General features: G+C 37.0%; 2 protein-coding genes across 2 annotated transcripts; one reads left to right on the forward strand and one right to left on the reverse strand.

Moving 5' to 3' along the window:
• Positions 1–15,901: 15,901 nt before the first annotated feature.
• On the forward strand, positions 15,902–16,756 carry LOC144439151 (1-phosphatidylinositol phosphodiesterase-like). Its single transcript, XM_078128421.1, has one exon. It carries the CDS (start codon positions 15,902–15,904, stop codon positions 16,754–16,756), a length of 855 nt encoding a protein of 284 aa, XP_077984547.1.
• Positions 16,757–17,084: 328 nt separating this feature from the next.
• LOC144439152 (uncharacterized) lies at positions 17,085–17,906 on the reverse strand. Its single transcript, XM_078128422.1, has one exon. The coding sequence runs from the start codon at positions 17,904–17,906 to the stop codon at positions 17,085–17,087; it is 822 nt and encodes a 273-aa protein (XP_077984548.1).
• Between the last annotated feature and the right edge of the window lie 1,198 nt (positions 17,907–19,104).

The raw sequence follows: 19,104 nt of genomic DNA on the forward strand, positions 1-19,104 counted from the left end.
TGAATTGAAGTCTGATATGAGTTTGTTTACTGCAGGGTAGTCAGCCTATTAAGAGATAAAAATTTTCCTTCTTAGTGGCTTCACAAATCTACCTGGTATTCTGGCATTAACAATGAGTTACGTCAGCAGTACACTCCGCTCTGTAACTGAGAGTTGGAGTTACTAAACGTAACTCTCTGCTCTGTTACTGGATAGGTGTGCTGCTAAAGAGACTTCACTGTACCGCCAGTGTTTTTTACGCTGGACTCATAACCTCAAAGATTACCCACAAACCCACAAAAGATAAACAACATGGCAGCGTTGTTCATCTTTCCACTGGTGTCTATTGTAGGCGTATCTTACAGTCTAGCATAGTGAGAGTTCATCACATAACATAGTCTAGTTCCTATACGGTATCGTTACGATTTACACCTCCGCTCACCCACCCATGGTTTATAGACAACGTTGGCATCCAGACTGCACACAGCAAGGCACCTTTTTCAATGAGATCAGTGTTGAATCATGTTTAATGAAAACTGATCCCCTATGGCATATTGAACCGTTTGACTTGCTGTTTCTTTCAAAAACGAACTTTCTAATGAAGCTTGTTATAATACCAAGTACCTGCAATTATCATACACAAATAAAAATGTCTTAGCCAGTGGTCAATGTGCTATGGGTTTCTAATTCAGCATACTTTCATGGAATGGAACACTTACAAGAGATGGTTTGATCAGAAGTGAAGAGTCCCCAAACAACATCATTTACACTCGTTTTAATATTTCTCATTGAAAACACACTAATCTAGTTGAAATGACATCACTACTATTAGATCAAGTGAAATCTCATCTAGGCAACTTTACCATTTGCTCACAAATGCTTAATACTTTGCACACTGAACATTTTTCAAGAACTATCCAGTATAGATATATAATTATTATCATCATTATTAAATAATTATTATTATTGTTATTATTATTATTATTACAAGTGGAGGGGTTTAAATAGTATATAATAATTAAGCCTTGTGTGAGAGACAATTTAGAGGAATGGTGCCTATTGATCCTATTGTCAATAAAATACAAAATACATTTTCCTTAGGGGGCAACATTTTGGGGCAATTTATGGCAATTACGATTTGGCAAAGGACAAAGGGCCACATTTTAGACCAAGCAAAATCAAATATAATGCAAAGTGGACCCGTTTTAGACTCTTGAGTTCGAAAAAACCCTGACCCCATTTTAGACCAAATGGCTTGAAAACGAACCCAAAAGGTCGGCACATAAATGTATACTCAAATAAGGGAGTAGCCCCCCCCCCCCCCGATATTTGTCTGAACAGCTCGCATCATGACCAAGCAAGGTTAATAGGCCACATACATTGTTCTGTTACGATTTATAATGTTGCCGATAACATTCCCTGAAAACAATATTTGCAATGAGCCTTACTATATTTGTAATATTATTATTCCCAAATCGCTGCAGTTTTCAAAACATCGTAGACTTTCACAACATTCTGTAACAAATATCCCTCGCCGGCCATTCAGCAAATTCATGTAACATAATGTAATACAATGTACAGTCCAAAGTAAATATATTATTCCACGAAGTGTTTAGTAGTAGTATTTCTACTATGCAGCAGTACATTGACAGGTACAATTATTTTGATTATACAGTGTTGCAAAGTTTACTGAAAAGATTATCGATTTTTTTTCCGACACCCTGCAGGCGCTCTGAGCTGTGCGAGTGTGATAAAATTTGAGCCAGGTTTTTGAGCTATTGGTACTTATGTTACTGTTCACAATATATTTGTGTGCCATTGTGGTGGAGTCAAATGATGTATCCATTTGTTGCAAAACTTGGCCTCAGATTTCTGTTTGCTATGAAGACAGGTGTACTTGATATTTAAGGATCATTTACAGATTGAAATAATAGTTACCAACGCAACGTTAGATTTGTTTACGAATTACGTCGCTGTACCCATCATCAATGTCGCTTATCAGATGTCACACTAAATGATTGCGTTGCTTCCCATCAGAAAAATTTAACTGAAGGTAAGGGAAATTTTTATCGTAACATATTCAATCATAAAATCATCAGGTTTCTGGCAATTTCCATGACTTGTTTAGAAAGATTAAAGTTCAATAATATTTGGAAGCAACAGCATAAAGTTAGCGCTAAATATTATGTGATAACAATCAATCCCAGATGCACATGGTGGTATGTTTGTGCCTCATGTGTATGGTACCGGACGGACTAGCCTGTCTGTCAGTGTCACATTTTGCTTCTTATCTTCAAGATGTTTTAAGAAAATGAAAATAGTCGTTGTCTGATCAACAGAATTTCTCTTCCACTGAAGTTTAGACAACATTTAGTTGTATTCTCATGTAAACGTTGTTGATCATGCATGATGTGTCACACTGACCTCGTTTCCTTCGACGTCTGTATGAAACTAGGTTAAGGGTTAAATTCACTGAGAACGAACACTTTCGCTACATTGCTAGTCTTGTTTTGCTGCGTAATCGTCAAATATTTTCCAGATAATTATGAATAAATTTCTTATTTTACACTTTGGGCTTTTTATTTTTATCTGATAACCAGCCACTTTGAATACTATGTACTCACTCTATTTCATTTTCTCTTGATTGCGTTCATTACCATCCACACAGTGACACGAAGCACTTTCATTGTCTTTCAAAAAAGTACCCGTCCCGTTCGTACTGAAGACTTACTGTACATGTGGCATGGTGTATCGTCTACGACTATATTTGTTTTGTATTAGTTGTAAAATGAAATAAAATTTGAACATGCTGAACAGAACTATGGCCAGGCATGTTTTGTTTTATTTATTTATTTTTTTGTTTTTATGTAACTGTACTGTGTTGCGTCTATATGAACCTGTGTTTGCCATGTAATTTTCCAGGTAGACACAAAATGGCAACACTGAATTGCAACATCAGTACAGCATTGCGTCTTTTTATGTTGATTTCGACAATGATGCATGCTATGTATCAAATTAAAGCAATCAACTTTCCGTAGTCTGTTTGAAAGCAAGACACAATCGGACTACGCATTATTGTTCAAAAACAAAATATTATCATGAAACTGACTTGCCTTCTTTATATCAGTTCAAACACAATTTTCGATTTCACTTTGATCATGAGCCACAACCGGGGAACTCCTAAATTGGTCCGGTTATATTTACATGTTTACTGGCTCGGTAAAGGTTATTATTGTGATGGGCAAGTATAGTGTGTATACTAGTATTTTTTTAGAGTGTTGTGTTTTTTGGTTCATTGTGCACGATTGAAATAGAAGCAGGTGAAATGCACATAAAATCGTAAGTGCTAATTCGTATTGGGGTAGGAAACGAGGTCAAGTCAAGTAATCTTTCAAAAAACTACCCAAAAACAGTGTGTCATGGTGCCGTATATCGTCTACCATAATTTTTGTCTCGTAAAATAAAATAAAATTTGAACATGCTCAAGAGAACTATGGCTAGGCATGTCTTACAGTGCAATGTTTTGTTTTATTTATTTATTTATTTATTTTGTTTTGATTTTTGATGTGGGAGCGTGACGTATTCACTACACTGTGCATCTGTGCTATGTCCATATGAACGTGTTTTCGCCACGATGTATGTAATTTTCCAGGTAGACACAACATCATTGTTGCATCTTTTTATATTGACTGTGTCAGTGGTACATGTTATTGTATCAAAATAAAATCAATCAACTCTCGGTAGTCTGTTTGAAAGCAAGACAAACAATCCGGACTACGCATACATTACAAAATATTTGCAATGCCCCTTTCTGTTTTTAAGTCAACTTCGTGTAAATTTTAGCAACTTGTAAATTAATGATTATTCCTAGTCGTTCGGCAAAGTCATGTAAACAATAAACTAGTGAGTTGGTTGCTTTCATTGCCTATCATGCTTGCGTATATGATGTGTGTACGGCACACCTCGTACTGCTGCATACACACATAAATGCAGTGCACATAACATGCGTGATTTGCGTGATAAATATAGCTACATTGTAATACATTCTAGTGACGTCAGTCGACTTGCACGCGCAAAATATAACAGTTGCCATCTTTATAACACTGCACTTGTCAGCAAGCTTCAAAACTGAGAAATTCTGGATAATAATATTGATATTCCTGTAACAATCGATGTAGTGATACTGTGATCAATCCCAACTATATTGTGTCCTTATCGTTTGAATTTGGCATGTGTCACTGGGACCCGGAAATATGTATGTACGCATAAGTACGCACATCATGTTGTCAGTTGAGTTGGAGAATTTAAAAGCAGACGATATTTTGTTGGATAAAATCCAAGTACAAACAATAATATACAGTATGGAGTCAACGATCATGTCAACTTGTACTCAAATGTGTGTGTACACTTACTTTGAAGATTTTGTGATAAAAGACTGAACCAAGCTGTGTAAATGGAATTGTCAAGGACTGCTGGTATTTTAGGTATTTACAATTTATTCTGGTGATTTTAGAGTTTTAGAATTGCATACCGCCATAGGTTTGATACAGATAATTTCAAAAATCATGAAACCTTGTTACAACATATATCACCAACCCATACATTCAAACAGCAATGATGTTTTTTCCTAAATTTGAATTTTTTAAAGTGTTTTATGTCTAATTTTTCAAAAAATCACACAATGTGGTTATTTTGGTTACCATGGCAACTGATGTTCATTAAATGACCACCTTTTTTGAATTCAGCATGACAAACTACCCTTGGTAGTGGGGTCAATGTGCAAATAAAAAGATATTTATCAGATTTATAATGTTATTTGTGAGATGTATGTGTATGTAATGGAAACATAATTTTCACGTCTACCTTATGTGTCCATGGAAACAGCCATCAAATTTTATACAGTTTATGTTACACCAGGTAGCACTAACTCATACATGTCTAATACAAGGACATTTTTTCACTGTATTATCATTTTTTCAATGTTTTATGTCAAATTTTGGAAAAATGATTAACATATTATGGTGATTTTGGTTACCATGGCAACAGATGTTCATAAAATGACACCCTTTTTTGAGCTCAGCATACAAAACTACCCCAGGTAGGGTGGTTAATATTCGAATAAACCCGATTATTATAATCATTATTATTATGTACTATCACTATAATAATAATTATTATTATTGTTATATGCGTTGGCGAACTTCAAAAATAGACAAGCAAAATCTAATACATCACCCTTTTTATTCGAAAAAGAGACCACGTCACTTTTTGTACGAGTCACGGCAAATATAATTTTTGTGACTAACTTCCTCCTTACTTATTGGGACTGTTTAGTTAATCTTAATACTATGAGGCTATTTGTTAGGAATTCCTTTCCCAGCACAGTAACCAGACAAAAGGTTGATCACCAATAATCCAGGGTACTGACATAAAGTCCTGTGTAAACACCTATGTACTGTAGAGGATGTATTAAGATATAAACATTCCATTGAATACATGATTGATAATTCTTAGTCACGAAGGTGCCAGAAACCTAAACCGGACAATTCATGGATTGAAGATTATTGTTAATGCAAAAGACACATGGATTTATATATGAAAAGGAGGCCGGCTACTTTCCTTGTAACCAAACGAACAAATTTTTATACAATGATATAGAACATATAGCAAAATCTGACTGAAAATCAAAATAGTGAAATGTATCTTTTCAGTTTGACACATCAAGAAGATAATGATTGAATATAAAGAAAATCTGAGAGGAATTAAATTGGATTCCAGATTTAGAAATTGCCAGTCTTTTAAAACTGTAACTTTCCATTGATATCGCCATGTGTGTGTGGGGTGGGACATGGAGTGGGGGTATGTGTGTGCCTGTATGCGCACGCTTGTGTGTATATGTATGTGTGTGTTTGTTTGTTTGTTTGTTTGTGTGTGTGTATGTGTCTGTATGAAGGGGGAGGGGTTGTGCGTGCCAGAGTATATCAGTGACTCTGTGTCTGTTTACACGATGCATACAACTAGAATTTCAAAGCTATCCTAAATCGTTGCTTGTACAGTTGTGTTTTTTTCTTTCGAGAATATCAAAGAACGATAAAAACTGTTAAAACTTTGAAATATTTCTCTTTGCACAACACTCATATCAAAATTATTCTACATTGCAATCGGTACTAATCTTACAGCGATGACACGAACTGAAGCAATCCACAGAACTTTACTTATAGAAACGCGCCATGATTGTTTTGCTGTCATGAAACTATCTGGCCAAACAGATCTAGAGTCAAGTGGCAAATAACTGATAACTATAATTTGCGTTATTTTTGTTCGTGTCTATGCAGATAGATCCCAATGTTATTGATTTACACGAATGACAACGTTGGCCCAATTTAGCATAAAGAGGCGGGACTATAGGGGTCAAAGTATCTGCCAGAATGTACCATGTATTTATTATTCGTGCATGTGATCAGTCTTTAACCTGAGAAGTCGTAGTGAGGGTTGTCATTTGCTTGTTTATGTTATGCGGGCAAACTTAATCCAAAATCTGCGGCAAAAAAGTGCGGCGTTTCGTATTGCTACCTGGTGGTACTTAGTGAATCCAGATAGATCATCTAAAAATGGATCTACTCGCTTCTTTATCTGTAATTTCTGATGAAATCGTCGAAGGTATGTATGTGAATATGTCGCATATTTTACTAAATATCCGTAGGTCATGACACCAATTGACAGTACGAAATACGAGTTTATCTTAAATGTTGCCCCTAAAGCATTTTAGGGAGGGGATTCTTTTTCACAATGTTATCGGTACCCAAATAATTATTTTGAAGTTTATAAGACCAACATTGTGCGCTGCTTTTAAATTGACAACGAGAAAATGGTCAAACAGGCAATCACCTTTGCTTAGAGAATTAACAGGAATAATGTTTCAGTGCACACTGATTTTCAATGATTTTATCAGATGAATATGTATCTTTTGATGTTTACAAAACGTTGGTCACATTTGAACTATTTCAACATTTAATAAAAGACTGGCAATCCAATAAATATCAAATAAATCTCAAAGGCTTACATGCAGCATTCTTTTTCGTTAATGGATCATATCATAAATTGATGTGCTTATTGCTATTCGTGTGACTTGTACACTCTTTGTCATAAAAGCTTAGCATTTGGGTGTTTGAGACACACACAATTCTTGTTTGAGACACACACACTCCTTGTTTAAGACACATTGAATCCTGGTCATAAGAGCTTAGCATTTGACGTTTTATGCTACGATTTTACTCTAAAACAGAACACATCAAAAGATGCGTCAGTCAGAGGTGACTTCTTCAAAGCATCCTGATTTACACACTGTTACAATTTCATGTGGTGTCTAAGACACACTAACTTCTGGTCTGTCGAACAGAATAAGTTGTTGACATTAAGTCCCAAATGCTAAGCGTTTATGAACATCAGAAGATGCCGCTATCAATGTTGAAGAGAGCGCTTGAGCAGTCAATAGACGTCTATGCAATGTCAATGTTTACGGTGACCATCCCACTTTCCACTGATCTCCTTTTTAACCCTACTCTCGCTGTGTCTTTTCGTCGTAGAGTATGTACGTCCAGTGTCTACATCAAATTTTAAAAAGTGGTGTAGGATACACTCAAACTTCAATGTCTCATCCAAATTAGATGGTACTCTGCCGTGATAGTAGTCCTGCTTGCATACGGAGTAAGTCGTCCCTGCAGCGAAACGCGTACACCGTCTGCGAGCAGGACTACCGTGATAGTGACTCTTCAGAATCACAATATCATAATTTATGACCTGTTTTCTTGGTCGCAGTCTATTGGATGTTTCGCATCTTGTCGGCCATCTAGGTACGTGGAATCGTAAAAAGGGGCTACTTTTTCAGATCACCCTTCGATAATATGGTACGATGCCCCATTTCTACTCTCTCTCTCTGAAGGAACTTCCCCAATGAAGCCCTGGGAAGAAAAGGTCATGTAATCCAGGACCGTGTGCAGTGTATGGATTAGTTGTCATTGAAGGTAACCCCCCCCCCCCCCGATTTTGGAGAGAAGAGGGTTTTTGAAGTGATTTTCTCCCAGATTCACCATATAAAAAGGGGGGGGGTTCTTTTTCATTGAAATATTAACTGGAAAAGGGGTACATATGAAGTTTCACTAACAAGCCTGGGTACCCACCCATCCATGATCGAGAGACTGCCACCGCTGGGGCATAGGAGTGTCAGTATTGTATGGGGTGTTGATCACCGAAAACACCCATCGTATAGACTACCCGAACTGTCAATCCGTATTGTCGGCCCTTTGATGTGTGATGTTTTAGAGTAAATTGTTGCAGAAAATCCCCAAATGCTAAGCCCTTATGACCAGGATTCAGTGTGTTTTGAAATCCTCAATTCTGGTCATAAGAGCTTATCATTTGGGTGTTTTCTGCAACAATTTACTCTAAAACAGAAGACATAAAGGGTTCCGTCAATGAGAGTTGATACAGACACAATTTGGTGTGGTTTCGACTGGACTGTTTGTTTTGTCGCCTGGAACTGACGCATCTTTTGATGTGTTCTGTTTTAGAATAAATTGTTGCATAAAACGGCAAAAACTAAGCTCTTATGACCAGGATTGTGTGTATTTCGAACAAGGATTGTGTGTGTTTCAAACAATAATTGTGTGTATCTCAAACACCCAAATGCTAAGCTTTTATGACAAAGAGTGTAATACGTTGTGTACTGTTTATGCTAAATTTTCTCCTGGTGATTTGAAATCATGTTTATAAAGATACACAAAATTGATGAACAATGCCTAGTTTATCTGCTTGAATTACAAGCAAGTTTTACCTACCTCACATAAAGGTATAACTCCATAACATATAACATTACATTAAACACAATTTCTTCGAAAATGATGTCAGTGGATGTTTACACTGAACAAATTAAATTCATCTACATACCTACTTGTTATTATATCTTCTTAGCCAATCTTTTGGACATGAAAGATTTATGCAAGAAGATGACTCCAGACTGGGATGTTCGACAAATTGAAAATTCCTTTGATCTCATGAAAAGCATGGTTGAACGTAAATTGATTACGACTGATGACACAACACGCCTAGAACAACTACTGTCTGCTGTTGGACGACAGGACTTGGTCAACAAATTAACCGAGTTGTTAGGTAAATATGAACTTTATTAATTGAAACTTGGGAAATGAAAGTCATTACTTACAGGGCCCTGGTCTGCAACTTGTAAGCATATTTTGTCATTTTTGTTCCAAATAAAAGGTTACTTATCCTTTACCCTTCACTGTCATTTGTTTAATGACGAGTAGTCACTGGCAAAATCCCCATCCCACCGTATTAACTGCTGTGATACTGCATTCTCATACTATTTGACTAAAATGACGTCATTTTATTCTTATAAGTAATTATATTAGCCTACAGTATCACATCAGTTTATGTGGTAGCAGTTTTCTGGTTTTTAGACGAGTGATAGTGAATAGTTAAATATCTAAAAATCTAAATTCAAAATCTGATAAATCAATTGTCTATTAAAGCCTGTACTGTGCCTCTAATTATGATATTTTCCTCGTCTAATATTTGATTGCTATTGCAGCAACATCAATACAGACCTAAAGTGTATTGACTAGTGATTATTAATGTTTGGTATTCCATCTCTGGTCAAGCAACAAATTGGTCATCCATGAGATAATCTGAAATAATGAGTTAGGAGTAGAAAAGCACGTAATGATATATTGAATATGTGTTATATAGAGCAATTCCTTTGCAATCAATAATTATGGCGTCCTTTTACAGTCGTAGCATTGAACTACATGTGAAGTATAGATACGGTATACGTATAGATAAACTGTCCACAATTAACTTAATATTGCAAAGAATATCCCGTTGGAACTCTGTTGACTTTAGTTTCCTTTTTTATAATATACAATAATTAAATATTAAAGGTTATGTGATAAGTCATACTTCTCGGGAGCAGTATAAATGATAGCATTTTTCAGTAAATCAAACAAAATTCCATTAGACAGCTATGAATTGCTAACGTATTGTATGTCTTCTTTTCAGAATCGTCCGATGAGAAAGTTGTGTGGATGAAGGAGTTTCTGAAGAGAAAATACGAAAATGATTTTGCTAATTTTCAACCCCTTCCATGGAACCAAGAATTCCAGCTACACTTGAAAGACGTCTACACACAGCTGGTCGTCGAAAAGACAGATATAAGAACAACTCTCAAGACTGGAGAAAGACTGAAAAGTGAGCACGATATATTTGCGCATTTACATGATAGCAATGTAAAACGAATAGTAGTTAAGGGGTCCCCTGCTATAGGAAAATCTGTCTTTGCTAGGAAGTTAGCTTATGACTGGGCTTGTGGTGAGTTGCAAAGATTTGATTTCGTATTTCTTATCACACTTAGACACGCTGAAGCAAAATCTATAGCAGATGTGATATTTGAACAACTTCTCCCTTATGACGCACCTATTTCACGTTTACAACTTCAACGATATATCAAACGTCACAGTGAAACGATGTTATTGATATGTGATGGCTATGATGAAATCATACCCAAGACTAAAGATGGCGAAGTTTGTCAAATTATCTATGACAAAATATTACCAACTTGTACTGTAGTAACCACCACAAGGCCACATGAGCATGACCGTGATTTAACTCAGGCTAACCTATGGTTTGTTATCAAGGGGTTTAGTGAATCCAACTATAAAGAATACATTACTAAATATTTCTTTGAGAGTGTTAGTGGAAATGGGGATGCATTGGTCAAACAACTTCAGAAAACCAAGTTTGATTTTGATGAGAGTTTCCTATGTAATCCATTGTATATATCTTTTCTCTGTGTCCTTTGGGAAAACTATAGTGAAACAAAATTCAAAGAAGAGTCTCAGAATGTTAAGTTTCCAGAAACACTGAGTGACCTTTACACTGAGACCCATAACTGCATATTAAAGAGATATGTGGCGAAAGAAAACTTACCGTATAACGATGGCCAAAACGAAAGTGTACATGATCTATCTAGGTGTCTGGCGACAGATGTATATAGCTCATACAAGAGAAGACCTACTAAAGATAGCCATGTTGTCCTAAAGCATGCCGAGATTTCAAACCTTAAATCTCTAGATCTCGGCTTTCTTGTACAGGATAATGAAGCCATGACTCATGCGCAAACAAACATATACTATTTCTTCCATCGAACCTGGCAAGAGTATTTTCTTGCCAAACATGTAAGTAATTGCATTGAAAGTTCTATGGAAGTGAGGGAATTCCTGACTGAACTTCTTCAGTATCCTCAGAGTAACTCTCAGATCCTACGGTTCGTGTGCGGGATATTAAAAGAAAGAGCTAAACTGGCCTTTGAATTATTTATGAAAGCCCTGGAAAACATGCAACATATTTTGAAGGTTGAAGGCGACGACATTCCGTTAATGAATAAATTATCTTTCATGTTTGCATTTTGCTTCGAATGTTTGCATGAGTCTGGGAATAGCAAAGAATTTGTTAGCATGTTCTCTGATGTTGCGCCAAAGTGCTTAGGAGTAGAGATACAGGAATCATGTCCACTATTTTGGCAAGATTGGTTTTACCTTTTTAACAAAGGGAAAGCTGTAGAAAGTGATCCCTTGATTATCAATTGTCCAACGAAATTCCTCCCTGAAATTTTAAGGTTGATACAATATCAGAGTGAACTAATTAAAACATGTTCGGAAGAGGGAAACCAATATCTCTCGACAATTACACATCTTGTTCTCTTGGTGAAAGGCCGGAGTTCTAGGGAGGCTGGGGGTGAAAACCCTTTAACCAACATTTCTGAATTATTAGGTAAGAATAAAAGCATTGAATCACTTGCCATATGTAGCATCAATCCAGACATTGATGACACCATAACATTGTTAAAGATTGCAAGTAACTGCGTCACTCAGTTGGAGTCCTTAGATGAAATTTTCGTCGGATGTTTACCGCGCTACAAGATACCGCCTCTAAGTAAGATGTTCAGTTTTGAGAAAGATCATGAGTGTCAGAAAGACATATTTGTGGATAGGTTAAAAGCTCTGGTAGCGAATGCTAAAGGAAAACACAAATGCGTTAACAAGTTTGGTCTAGCTTTATTACAAATTCGATCTTCCATGGATATTGTACCCTTAGAGAAGTTTCTAGTCTTCAGTGAGTTATCACTTTTCCTTCACGTTTCAGAAGATAAAAACTATAAGCTGGATAGTGCGACTCATTTTATTCAGCAAATAAACACTGCAACTGATTTAGAATTGCAAATCTTCTATAGCTATGAAGGTGCAAAAGATTGTACTGTCGAACTGGGCAAAGCGGTTAATAATAGCCCAAATTTAAAAGGCCTGAGAGTCGGATTCTGGGACTTGTCAGCAATGGCATCTTCTCGCCTTCAAATAATTCACAGCATGTCATTTCTGAAACCAATCGATAAGAATAGAACACTCGAAAGGCTATGTGTCACCGCTGCACCAAATAAAAGTCTAATGTCCCTTATCACAACAACGAGACACCTACAATCTCTCACCGTGATATTTGGTGTGGTTTTCGGAACTACACCAAACGGGGCTGACGACTATTCAACGCATCTCACTAATGCAGTAAAGAAATCCTCCGGCCTCCGTAACTTGACTCTAAAAATTGTCAACAGAGACTTCTTCAACCGTCTACTGGACACCAGTCGATTGGAAGATTTGATTTACCGTATTGTCGATAGATTTATGGTTCCTGCCAGCAAGTGGATGGTGGGACGCTCATCGTGTACTTTAGAATCAATTTGCGTAGACGCAGTCTGTCGTGATGAGAGGGGGGAGATTAGGGATAACATTAAGTCATTTGTTTCCGAAATGAGCAGTGATGAGTTACATTGGTCATACAAAGTATCTTGCTCCTACACGGGAGATCTGAGACACACTGTTACTCTAAACAGAACGCAATCACTTGTGAACATACAGGAGAGTGGGTCGTGTGAGTGCATTTAAAGGGCTAGGGATAATGAATCTCTACAGGCATCTGATTCGCACAAGCTCACCTCGGGCTCGCATGCTATGTACACCTAGCCCTGCAGTTAGAACATTCAAACATAACTTTTTTTCTAAACAAAAATGCAAATTTGACGAAAACATTCCCGGCCAAGTGAACTCTGACCTCCTGCAAATTAGCCAAAATAAACGTGGTGGTTGGTACTGAGAATATGTAAGAACATAGTGTGTGTTGTCAATATACAATCATGGAACTTCACCGACATGCGTATTAGCCAACCTCAGAACTTTTAAATTTTAAACAGACATTACTACAGCATCGGTTGAAAAGTATATATGAGAAACCGTCGATATACTGCGGTCCATTAAATCGTTGGTTCAAAACCGTTCTGAGAATAACCTCGAAACTACAAAATCGCAGTAAGAAAGAGCAATAAACTTTCAACTTTAGCGTAAACAAATCCCTTCTCGATCTTTTCCTACCTGTTGCATTTCCACTCGTAAAATATTCAAAAGAAGCAATCTTTCCTAAGTCACAGGTAAAGAATATACAATGGTCTTACATATATTAATTTTGTAGAATTCAATTAATTCATTTGCCATATTAGAGGTATTGTGACAGTCCAGCATGAGTGTAACATGTCTAAACACACTTCCCACTGTAACTTTGGGTACGTTATTGTGCGTTTCAAAAGACTGTACATTGTGGTTAAAAGCAACTTTTAATGCCTATGAGTGACCGATTGTTTTACCCTTATAATAGGAAGTATAGAAAACCAATGATAACCAACTACAAACTAAAATTCCAATCAGTGACAACTCGCATCCACTCCTTCAACCGCCACAACATAAAGTGTGCTACAGGAAGTATTAGAAAACAAATGATAAACTACAAACTAAAATTCCAATCAGTGACAACTCGCATCCACTCCTTTGATTGTCACAATTCTAAAGTGGGTAAAAGTTAATGGCTTACGACATTTCATTATAGTAGTTGGATTGATGGAAGTAATTTGTCACGGATTTAATCAACCCAATAGTGATACTGTTGATACTTGGACTGTAATATATACTTAACCCTTGATTCATGTTAACAATGAGAATGGAACATTTCAAATTTCATTTCAGTCGATGTATTTTCTTTTCTAATATTGTGTGGCTCAGTGTTTAAAAGAAGCAGTCTTTTATATATGGCAATATGTATATATATTCTTCTACTTGGCCCATCAAAACGACCAGCAAGCGAGCTGCTATCTGATGTCGTTACTGAACACAGGATACTGGAATTGTGTTGTGTTTAATAGTTTAGTTTGTGTACACTGTGTTTTTGTTATTTTTAATTTCAACTGACAACAATATGAAATGGAAAATCGTCAACGCATTCAAGTTTTTGCTTTTAACCTGTAATTGTAATATGAAATATGATTTCGAAAAGCTATATTAAAAGCAATGAGGTGGGATGGGGAAAGCTAGGGAAATGTCCTGATATATTCAGTGATATAATATGAATGTCATATTCAGTGTAGTAGTGTTTTAAACATATTTTCGAAAAACTAAATATATATACTATTCTATTAAGTATATAATTGTGATATGAATCTATGTTATACAATTTAATTTTATCAATAAAATGTCAATTAAACTACATTGTGCTAGTGTCCGAATTCTGGCAAATGTGTGATTTTACTTTGCAAATGTAACTGTCTACAGTACAATTATTAGAGTGGATGATTGTAGGTGTGAACATGTTGATATGCTGAAAAGACAATAATTCTAAACTTTTTGCCTCAAAGCTGTTAAATATTTACCGTGCGTGTACGTGTTTTGTGTGTGTAAGTTAACCATCTAGATTGTCAGCGTGCATGTTGATACCAGAGTCAGATTAGATGACGCATTGATGTCAATCATTCACCCCGCATTCACCACTCCCCTAGCATAAATGCTGACGTCGTCGTTTTATCGTCGTCACATGGTCACTCTTGCACGTACTTCTCTTTTTTTGATTGAAATGTATTTCTGATCACAAGAATTGTATATGTTTTACTTATTAAATTTCCTTTCACCAAAAATATATGATAATAACAATTTATAAGCTTATACAAAAAGCAGTAACAGCAAACAATTCTGGTGAGGCCCATGGAAATATTCCACTTGAAACTATATACTAATCTTAAGACTTTTATGTGGTCTTAGCAAACTATGACAAATAAACTAATTACATGGCATACAAATGAATAACAGATAAATAATAAAATACAGATAGTTATTGAGATTTATTACATGAATATGTCGAAAACGATACAATACTAAACATATGATGAAAGATACCATATAGTAAAGAGAATATCAAACCCTAACCCTAACCCTAAACTGAAATTTGTATGCATTTCTATCAAGTTTGTTGTCAACGATACCGGGCAGCTCAAAACAAATGAGCAACGGGTTATACCATTCTCTTGGCAGGGGAGATTATTACTGCCAAGAGTCACGCTATGCGTATGCGTGTAGCTGGTATGATGCAAGCATGATACATGACTGTACAAAGCCTGTCAAATACGGATTTAAGAATGACATATGCCCTTCTGTTTAACGAATAATTTATAACACACTCTCATGATAGCGGCAGGACAAAGAGAGGCTACGTTTTTTTTCATTAATTTTCAGTCAATCTGTCAAGGTCTAGTCTTCAAAATAATATCGATTATATCCCTTTCTGATTTGACTAAAGTCTTTATCCTAGCGACCAGAACACAGTGTTAAAGTCATATATAACGAATGATTATGAGAGCAGGTTATAACTTATATAGTTTGTATACTTGATGACCCTAAGGTCAACGTAGGCAGACGTGTTTGTTTATAGTTATCAATCCTTGAATGGCACACGTAGGTCTTTCTGACACAAAATCAGCAAAATGGGGAACAAACTTGATAGCACCATCGCTAAACATCCTGAAAACACCTTGCCAAACTGGATGAAATCGATCCCAGACGACACTCTGGTGTCAGACATATCTATTCCTGGTACCCATGGTTCGGTCAGTTGTTACGGTATGAACAACGAGTGTCAGCATTGGCCTCTCTACTCGCAGCTGAAAGCTGGTGTCAGATTTATTGACATTGGTTGTAGACACTACGGACACCGCTTTGCTATCCATGAAGGTACGAATTTCCAGAATACTATGTTCACGCCTGTAGTTACGGAAGTTGTCAAGTTTCTTGAAAATTATGAGAGCGAGACTGTCCTTTTCCACGTCAGAGAGGAGGCAATTCCACACCAAACAGTCCAGCCAATGATTGATACACTCCGAAGCTATTTCTCGTTCTATCCTGGCCATATAAAGACAAATATGACATCGAGTTTGGGTAAAATCAAACTTGGCCAAGTTCGGGGAAAAGTAATATTTATCCCCAACTTTGACGACCAGTCTTTGGAACCTTACGCTTCAATAAATGTGGCGGGTAAGAGATCAATCGTGAGGAGTTTATCCGATCTGGATATTGGGAAACGATGGGACGAAATACAGACCAACCTTAGGAAGGCCATCAGTGGTAAGGCCGAGGACGCATTTCTTTCTATTTGTGGTGGTAATTGTGGTTTTATACGCTATCCCAGTCCGTATGCAATATCTGGTCCCATCCAAGATCATCTTGATAGATTTCTGAAAGGACTTGGGGGAACACGTCAACGACTAGGTATCATCGCAATGGATTTCCCAAGGGAAGATCTTATCCGTGCCATTACCAAAACCAATGACTTTCAACAGTAACTATTAGCATTGCGAGTTTTCACATGGCACCCGGTCACTTTTGGCCAAACGGCTTCCTTATTTCAAGAAACAATTTTAAACACACACACACACACACACACACACACACACACACACACACACACACACAAACAAACACACACACACACACAAACAAACAAACACACGCAAACACACACAATTTGAAAACAATCTTATTTCTTATGTAAAATACTTGATCAAAAACTAATCTTTTATTTCAAACATGAAAACTTCAAGTGGTTGTGGATCAAAGTGTTATGTGTTTTTGGTGAACACTACAACAGAACCAGACATGTATCGTTAGCATTTAAAGTTTCACCTTGCACAGTTCATCATATATCAAGACATCTTTTTCTATGAGCTGCTGTATCATGTTTATGGATGTCTGTTCCTCATTGCCGCCAGAGGCAGTCTGGCCTGCTGCTTCTTTGAAACAAGTACTCTCTAGCGCAGCTTGATACCAAGTACCTGCGATTACCTTTGGCAGACGAAAATGCCTTGGCCAGTGGTCAATGTTCCATGGTTTCCATTTCAGCATACTCTCACGGAATGGAACACCGGTGGCGTTGCAAAACTTCAGGAGAACATCTCTCGGATTTTCGATTAGATCTTCTGAATCAATGACAACAGGACAGCTGCCCTTTTCTTTTACAAAATCATACAGATCTTTGAGGTGAGAAATGCTTGCATAGCGCATCAACTCATCTAGATAATTCTCATGTGTCAAGCCAAGTGCCTCATTTACTTCGATTAAGCATTCGTGAACTGATAGAAGTGCCTTCTTTGGATCACAGATCATAAAAACGTGTTGGAACCCCTCCGGTACGTATTGTCGTTTATCTAGAGCCGAGAGTGGTGTGTGATCCATCGCAAGCACTGCATCATAACCAGGGTAGTGGGCTTCTAGCGTTGCTTTTATTTCTTTATATTTGAAGCCGAGATTTTCACCAACTTGATCAGTGATAGAATGGTGTTTCTCTTTACCGACGACAGCTGCCAACAGGTACAGTTCATGGAACACCTTGAATCTGTCTACGGATGCCATGGACAGTTCAAATGCAACTCCCATGCCCCCAGATTGGGCCCAGAGCATAACCTTTGGAATGCCTTTACTTCCAGCCATGCCCATGCTGTCGGTAAAAATTAAAATATACATGAATATTTATCATTTTATCTTATATAGTTGAGAAATAATTTTAGGATATCTTTTTTGTTTTTTGAGTTATGCAATTATAACTATTTTATCCAAACTCTATAGATTTTGAAATAGTGTGTACGTGAAGAAAAATCATTATGCCTCACCACCATGTATTAACGACAATGAGTGACAACTGCATGTACACTGTACATCGAGCAGACAGAAACGATATCTCTTGATAGTTCATTGATTTGGATTGTGTTGCGATAGTTCTTCTGTTTGCCTTTGTTGTTCTTAAAGACACGCAGGCCAGAAATAAGCTTAAGTGTTCGCATGTTTTGTCATAATGTAGACTCTCTCACAGTCCTCGGAGCATGGCTAAAAAGGGTTGTTTTATATGTACCGATACCTCAGTGCATAGTTGTACTCACACATCCCTGTACTGTGGGCCCTCATCGACGACATAGGGCTAATCATTCGTTAACGTGTTACTGCAATGTCCTGAAGACTGTTAACACTTGTTCATTTCCCTCCTTGGGGCATCACAATAAACACGGAGCATCGCAGTATTAAATACACCAAGGCATGATTAGCCCTATGTAGTAAATAAGGGCCCAAAGTACAAGGATATTCGAGTACAATTATGCGGTCGATGTCGGTACATACAAAACAAACCTTTTAGCTATGCTTAGAGACTGTGAGAGAGTCTAGTCATAATTTGGTGCTACAGAAAGCTATTTTGACAAGTGTTCTCTCACCCTCCAAAATAAACTGTATGCCCATTACATACTGTTTATGGGCAAATTCCAAACACACGGGATATGGTTAGTAATTAAAATACTGTGGAGTATCCAAGGTTCATACCATTATTGATTGTTTTTGTCAGATTTGTTATGTATTTTCATTGTTTATATGTACAATCATTTGGACCTCTCAACATCACTTGTTCATTGCTACCTTATTGAAGTCCAAATATCAACAGCAGTGTCACACTGAGGTATTTGGAAATAACTTTACGGAACTAGCATTGCCAGGGTTGTATGCTCTGTCTAGTTGTGTAAGTTGTCTACATACCGTAAGTTTGTCGTTTCGGTACCCACGCTGTGACTCAACGTTAACCCTCCCGGAAAGGCCGTGCGACAATGCTCTGACAAATGCAAACAGCTGCAATGAAATTTATTACGGAAAT

Source organism: Glandiceps talaboti, chromosome 8 (assembly GCF_964340395.1).
Source record: "Glandiceps talaboti chromosome 8, keGlaTala1.1, whole genome shotgun sequence".
In the NCBI taxonomy this organism is placed as follows: Eukaryota; Metazoa; Hemichordata; class Enteropneusta; family Spengelidae; genus Glandiceps; species Glandiceps talaboti.